We start from the raw sequence: 7,500 nt of genomic DNA, 5'->3' as shown, positions 1-7,500 counted from the left end.
CTACTATAGTACTACTACTACATACTGTGTACTTTTACTACTACTATAGTACTAGTACTACTACTACATACTGCGTACTTTTACTACTACTACTACTATAGTACTACTACTACATACTGCGTACTTTTACTACTACTATAGTACTACTACTACATACTGTGTACTTTTACTACTACTATAGTACTACTACTACATACTGTGTACTTTTACTACTACTATAGTACTACTACTACATACTGCGTACTTTTACTACTACTATAGTACTACTACTACTACATACTGTGTACTTTTACTACTACTATAGTACTACTACTACTACATACTGTGTACACTTACTACTACTATAGTACTACTACTACATACTGTGTACTTTTACTACTACTATAGTACTACTACTACATACTGTGTACTTTTACTACTACTATAGTACTACTACTACATACTGTGTACTTTTACTACTACTATAGTACTACTACTACATACTGCGTACTTTTACTACTACTATAGTACTACTACTACATACTGCGTACTTTTACTACTACTATAGTACTACTACTACATACTGTGTACTTTTACTACCACTATAGTACTACTACTACATACTGCGTACTTTTACTACTACTATAGTACTACTACTACTACATACTGTGTACTTTTACTACTACTATAGTACTACTACTACATACTGCGTACTTTTACTACTACTATAGTACTACTACTACTACATACTGCGTACTTTTACTACTACTATAGTACTACTACTACTAGTACTCGTGTGAAATACTCTCGGGGTTGTGATTTGTTGGGACTCCACAGAGTTTCAGTGTGTGAGGTTCTGCAGGAAACACACGGATAAATATGTAAAAACTACACAAGAAAAATACACATGGAAACAACACAAAACTCTGAACTAAACTAAACTCTGAACTGAACTCTGAACAAAACTCTGAACTGAACTCTGTCACAGCCTATTCACAAGGGCACTACAGTGTCACTGACCAGGAGGGGGCGGGCACATGTGAGCGGGTGGCGCTGACCCTCAGGTCTGATGCCCTGAGGTCCTCATGCCCTGACCCTCAGGTGTGACCCTCTGACCCTCAGGTGTGACCCTCTGACCCTCTGACCCTCTGACCCTGACCCTCAGGTGTGACCCTCTGACCCTCAGGTGTGACCCTCTGACCCTCTGACCCCGAAGCCCTGATGTCCTCCCTCAGGAAACTGAGTTTATCTGAGGAGGCTTCTGTTTCAGTCCAACTCCACCTGTGCTCTGTGTGTGTGTGTGTGTGTACAGGTGTGTGTGTGTACACAGTGTGTGTGTGTACTGTGTGTGTGTGTGTGTGTGTGTGTACAGTGTGTGTGTGTGTACAGGTGTGTGTGTACAGGTGTGTGTACAGGTGTGTGTGTACAGGTGTGTGTGTGTGTGTGTACAGGTGTGTGTGTGTGTGTGTACAGGTGTGTGTGTGTGTGTACAGTGTGTGTGTGTACATGTGTGTGTGTGTGTGTGTGTACAGTGTGTGTGTGTGTGTGTACAGTGTGTGTGTGTGTGTGTACAGTGTGTGTGTGTGTACAGTGTGTGTGTGTGTACAGGTGTGTGTGTGTGTGTACAGGTGTGTGTGTGTGTGTACAGTGTGTGTGTGTGTGTGTGTGTGTGTGTACAGTGTGTGTGTGTGGGTGTGTGTACAGGTGTGTGTGTGTGTACATGTGTGTGTGTGTGTGTGTGTGTACAGGTGTGTGTGTACGTGTGTACAGTGTGTGTGTGTGTGTGTGTACAGGTGTGTGTGTGTGTGTACAGTGTGTGTGTGTGTGTGTACAGGTGTGTGTGTGTGTGTGTGTGTGTGTGTGTACAGGTGTGTGTGTGTGTGTGTGTGTGTACAGTGTGTGTGTGTGTGTGTGTGTGTGTGTGTGTACAGTGTGTGTGTGTACAGTGTGTGTGTGTGTGTGTGTGTGTGTACAGGTGTGTGTGTGTGTGTACAGGTGTGTGTACAGGTGTGTGTGTGTGTGTACAGGTGTGTGTGTGTGTGTGTACAGGTGTGTGTGTGTGTGTGTGTGTGTGTGTACAGGTGTGTGTACAGTGTGTGTGTGTGTGTGTACAGTGTGTGTGTGTGTGTGTGTGTGTGTGTGTGTGTACAGTGTGTGTGTGTGTGTGTGTGTGTGTGTACAGTGTGTGTGTGTGTGTGTGTGTGTACAGTGTGTGTGTGTGTGGTGTGTGTACAGTGGTGTGTGTGTGTGTGTGTGTGTACAGTGTGTGTGTGTGTGTGTGTGTGTGTACAGTGTGTGTGTGGGTGTGTGTACAGGTGTGTGTGTGTGTGTGTGTACAGGTGTGTGTGTATATAATTGTTATTTTAAATGTGTAACTCACCTGTGTGACCTCTGACCTCTGACCTCTGCCCTCAGGCGTTCACCATCATGGACCAGAACAGAGACGGATTCATCGACAAGAACGACCTGAGGGACACGTTCGCCGCGCTCGGTCAGACTCTTACTCTGAAAATACAACATCTAAGAGCTTTTACTGTGAAGGGGCACATGTGACGAGGGCTCTTATTCTGAAATGAAACAAAGAAACTCTTATTCTGGAAGGGCCTTTACTTTGTAGGGACTTTTATTGTGAAAGAGCTGATGTGACGGGGGCTCTTATTCTGAAAGAAATATTTACTTTGAGAAGAAGAAGCTTTTATTGTGAAAGGGCTAATATAACAGGGGCTCTTATTCTGAAAGAAACATTTACTTTAAGTTTTAGTGTGAAAGTGGTTTTATTTTGGCGGGGCTGTGGTTCACACGTGCTTTTATTTTGGCAGGGCTCAGGTTCACACGTGCTTTTATTTTGGCAGGGCTCAGGTTCACACGTGCTTTTATTTTGGCAGGGCTCAGGTTCACACATGCTTTTATTTTGGCAGGGCTCAGGTTCACACGTGCTTTTATTTTGGCAGGGCTCAGGTTCACACGTGCTTTTATTTTGGCAGGGCTCAGGTTCACACGTGCTTTTATTTTGGCAGGGCTCAGGTTCACACGTGCTTTTATTTTGGCAGGGCGTCTGAACGTGAAGCAGGAGGAGATCGACGAGATGCTCAAAGAGGCTCCAGGTCCCATCAACTTCACCGTGTTCCTCACCATGTTCGGGGAGAAACTCAAAGGTACGAGCAGGAGCAGGAAGTCCTACACCACAAACCTTCAAAATAAAACTCCTAAAGCTGTTTTTGTTTTATTTTGAAGGGGCGGACCCGGAGGAGACCATCCTGAACGCCTTTAAAGTCTTCGACCCAGAAGGAAAAGGAGTTTTACGGAAAGACTAGTGAGTCCAGTAGAGGAGGAGGTGTAGAGGAGGAGGTGCAGAGGAGGAGGTGAGGAGGAGGAGGAGGAGGTGTAGAGGAGGAGGTGCAGGAGGAGGAGGAGGAGGTGTAGAGGAGAGGAGGGAGGTGCAGAGAGAGGAGGTGCAGAGGAGGAGGTGCAGGAGGGAGGAGGAGAGGTGTAGAGGAGGAGGAGGAGGTGTAGAGGGAGGAGGAGGAGGTGAGAGGAGGAGGAGGAGGAGGTGCAGAGGAGGAGGAGGAGGGTAGGAGGGTGAGGAGGGAGGAGGAGGTGCAGGAGGAGGAGGTGTAGAGGAGGAGGTGCAGAGGAGGAGGTGCAGAGGAGGAGGAGGAGGAGGAGAGAGGAGGAGGAGGAGGTGCAGGAGGAGGAGAGGAGGAGGTGCAGGAGGAGGTGCAGAGGAGGAGGTGAGAGGAGGAGGAGGGTGTAGAGGAGGAGGAGGAGGTGAGGAGGAGAGGTGAGGAGGAGGAGTGAGAGGAGAGGAGGTGTAGAGGAGGAGGAGGTGTAGAGGAGGAGGAGGAGGTGAGAGGAGGAGGGAGGTGCAGGAGGAGAGGAGGAGGTGAGGAGGAGGAGGAGGTGTAGGAGGAGGAGGAGGAGGTGTAGAGGAGGAGGAGGAGGAGGAGGTGCAGAGGAGGAGTGAGTAGGAGGAGGAGGAGGAGGTGTGGAGGAGGAGGAGGAGGAGGAGGTGCAGGAGGAGGAGGAGGAGGTGTGAGAGGAGGAGAGGAGGAGAGGTGAGAGGAGGAGGAGGAGGTGCAGAGGAGGAGGTGCAGAGGTTCTGATGTGTTTGTGTTTTTCAGTGTGACTCAGATGTTGACGACTCAGGCCGACAGGTTCTCCTCTGAAGAGGTGAGTCCAGAAGGAAGAGCACCTGACACACAGGAGGGACCTGACACACAGGAGGGACCTGACACACAGGAGGGACCTGACACACAGGAGGGACCTGACACACAGGAGGGACCTGACACACAGGAGGGACCTGACTGACCACAGGAGGGACCTGACACACAGGAGGACCTGACACACAGGAGGGACCTGAACACACAGGAGGACCTGACACACACAGGAGGACCTGACACACAGGAGGGACCTGACACACAGGAGGGCACCTGACACACAGGAGGGACCTGACACACAGGAGGGACCTGACACACCTGACACACGAGGGACTGACACACAGGAGGGACCTGACACACAGGAGGCACCTGACACACAGGAGGGACTGACACACAGGAGGGACCTGACACACAGGAGGGACCTGACACACAGGGGGAACTGACACACAGGAGGACCTGACACACAGGAAGGGACCTGACACACAGGAGGGACCTGACACACAGGAGGGTCACCTGACACACAGGAGGGACCTGACACACAGGAGGGACACACACTGACACACAGGAGGGACCTGACACACAGAGGGACCTGACACACAGAGGGTCACATGACACACAGGGACCTGACACACAGGAGGGACCTGACACACAGGAGGTCACATGACACACAGGAGGTCACATGACACACAGGAGGTCACATGACACACAGGAGGTCACATGACACACAGGAGGGACCTGACACACAGGAGGGACACATGACACACAGGAGGGACTGAACCACAGGAGGACTGACACACAGGAGGACCTGACACACAGGAGGTCACATGACACAGGAGGACCTGACACAGGACATGACACACAGGAGGGACATGACACACAGGAGGTCACATGACACACAGGAGGGACCTGACACACAGGAGGTCACATGACACACAGGAGACCTGACACACAGGAGGGCACATGACACACAGGAGGGACCTGACACACAGGAGGTCACATGACACACAGGAGGGACCTGACACACAGGAGGTGACACACAGGAGGGACCTGACACACAGGAGGGACCTGACACACAGGAGGGACATGACACACAGGAGGTCACATGACACACAGGAGGTCACATGACACACAGGAGGGACCTGACACACAGGAGGTCACATGACACACAGGAGGGACCTGACACACAGGAGGGACCTGACACACAGGAGGAACCTGACACACAGGAGGTCACATGACTGTGTGTGTGCAGATGGAGCAGATGTTCGCCGCGTTTCCTCCAGACGTGGCTGGAAACCTGGACTACAAGAACCTGGTGCACATCATCACCCACGGAGAGGAGAAGGACCAGGAGTAAACCTGAGCCCGGACCTGAGCCCGGACCTGAGCCCGGACCTGAGCCCGGACCTGACCGGACCTGAGCCCGACCTGGACCAGAACTAGACCTGAGACGAGGACTAGACCAGGACTGACACCAGAGACCCAAAGAACTGTCCCTTCTGAAACGCCCGACCCAAACTTAGGATGGAACAGAAAGACCTGGTCTAGTTCTGGTTGAGTTCTGCTTTAGTCCTGGTTGAGTCCTGGTTGAGTCCTGGTTGAGTCCTGGTTGAGTCCTGGTTTAGACCTGGTTTAGTCCTGGTTTTGACCTGGTTTAGTCCTGGTTTAGTCCTGGTTTAGGCCTGGTTTGAGTCCTGGTTTAGACCTGTTTAGCCTGGTTTAGTCCTGGTTTAGTCCTGGTTTAGGCCTGGTTGAGTCCTGGTTTAGACCTGGTTTAGTCCTGGTTCTTGGTTCAAATGTTTCTCTTGTTTTTTCTTTTCTCTGTTTGTGTTTAATAAATAAAAATGTTTTTACATTTTTGCTTCTTTTTTTCCAACTCAGATCGACCACAAACTCAGGGAAGAGTCCTGGTTTAGTCCTGGTTTAGACCTGGTTTAGTCCTGGTTTAGTCCTGGTTTAGTCCTGGTTTAGTCCTGGTTTAGTCCTGGTTTAGTCCTGGTTTAGTCCTGGTTTACCTGGTTTACCTGGTTTAGTCCCTGGTTTAGTCCTGGTTTTAGTCCTGGTTGGTTTAGTCCTGGTTTAGTCCTGGTTTAGACCTGGTTTACCTGGTTTAGTCCTGGTTTAGTTAGTCCTGGTTTAGACCTGGTTTAGACCTGTTTAGTTTTGGTTTAGTCTTGGTTTAGTCCTGGTTTAGACCTGGTTTAGACCTGGTTTAGTCCTGGTTTAGACCTGGTTTGGTCCTGGTTTGGTCCTGGTTTAGTCCTGGTTTAGTCCTGGTTTAGACCTGGTTTAGTCCTGGTTTAGAGTCCTGGTTTAGACCTGGTGGTTTAGTCCTGGTTTAGTCCTGGTTTAGTCCTGGTTTAGACCTGGTTTAGTTTGGTCTGGTTTAGACCTGGTTTAGTCCTGGTTTAGTCCTGGTTAGTCCTGGTTTAGTCCTGGTTTAGTCCTGGTTTAGTCCCTGGTCTAGTCCTGGTTTTAGTCCTGGTTTTAGACCTGGTTTAGTCTTGGTCTAGACCTGGTTTAGACCTGGTTTTAGTCCTGGTTTAGTCCTGGTTCCGTTTAAGTCCTGGTTTAGTCCTGGTTTAGTCCTGGTTTAGTCCTGGTTTAGTCCTGGTTTAGTCCTGGTTTAGTCCTGGTTTAGTCCTGGTTAGTCCTGGTTTAGTCCTGGTTTAGACCTGGTTTAGTCCTTGGTTTAGTCTAGACCTGGTTTAGACCTCCTGGTTTAGTCCTGGTTTAGTCCTGGTTTAGACCTGGTTTAGTCCTGGTTCCTGGTCTGGTTTAGTCCTGGTTTAGTCCTGGTTTAGTCCTGGTTTAGTCCTGGTTTAGTCCTGGTTTAGTCCTGGTTTAGTCCTGGTTTAGTCCTGGTTTAGTAGACCTGGTTTAGACCTGGTTTAGTCCTGGTTTAGTCCTGGTTTAGTCCTGGTTTAGTTTAGTCCTGGTTTCTGTTTAGTCCTGGTTTAGTCTGGTTTAGTCCTGGTCTAGTCCTGGTTTAGTCTGGTTTAGTCCTGGTTAGTCCCTGTTTAGTCCTGGTTTAGTCCTGGTCTAGTCCTGGTCCTGGTTTAGTCCTGGTTTAGTCCTGGTTTAGTCCTGGTTGGTTAGTCCTGGTTTAGTCCTGTTTAGTCCTGGTTAGTCCTGGTTTAGTCCTGGTTTAGTCCCTGGTTTAGTCCTGGTTTAGTCCTGGTTCAGTCCTGGTTTAGTCCTGGTCTAGTCCTGGTCTAGTCCTGGTTTAGTCCTGGTTTAGTCCTGGTTCAGTCTGTGGTCTGTGTTTGGATCAGAATGAAGAGAATGTGCAGTTGTCGTTTTCAATTCTCTAGAGATTAAAGTCACACACACATGTGCAAAAACACATGGGGGGTTGGGGTGTGTG

The 7,500-nt window shown here is 49.2% G+C and overlaps 1 protein-coding gene across 1 annotated transcript in view; it reads left to right on the top strand.

Moving 5' to 3' along the window:
* Nucleotides 1-5,815, top strand: part of myl2a (myosin, light chain 2a, regulatory, cardiac, slow) — a 7,346-nt gene extending 1,531 nt beyond the window's left edge. Inside the window, exons 3-7 of the mRNA XM_055158106.1 lie at nt 2,395-2,470; nt 3,030-3,134; nt 3,214-3,292; nt 4,101-4,149; nt 5,386-5,815. Coding sequence (XP_055014081.1) covers nt 2,395-2,470; nt 3,030-3,134; nt 3,214-3,292; nt 4,101-4,149; nt 5,386-5,490 — 414 coding nt within the window. The 3' untranslated portion in view covers nt 5,491-5,815. The remainder of the gene's footprint in view (nt 1-2,394; nt 2,471-3,029; nt 3,135-3,213; nt 3,293-4,100; nt 4,150-5,385) is intronic.
* The last annotated feature ends 1,685 nt before the right edge of the window (nt 5,816-7,500 follow it).

This window comes from Boleophthalmus pectinirostris, unplaced genomic scaffold (assembly GCF_026225935.1).
Source record: "Boleophthalmus pectinirostris isolate CB_2022bp ecotype Guang Dong unplaced genomic scaffold, ASM2622593v1 HiC_scaffold_22, whole genome shotgun sequence".
Classification (NCBI taxonomy): Eukaryota; Metazoa; Chordata; class Actinopteri; order Gobiiformes; family Gobiidae; genus Boleophthalmus; species Boleophthalmus pectinirostris.
Note: the sequence above shows the minus strand (reverse complement) of the source record. Positions and strands in the feature narration are given on the sequence as shown.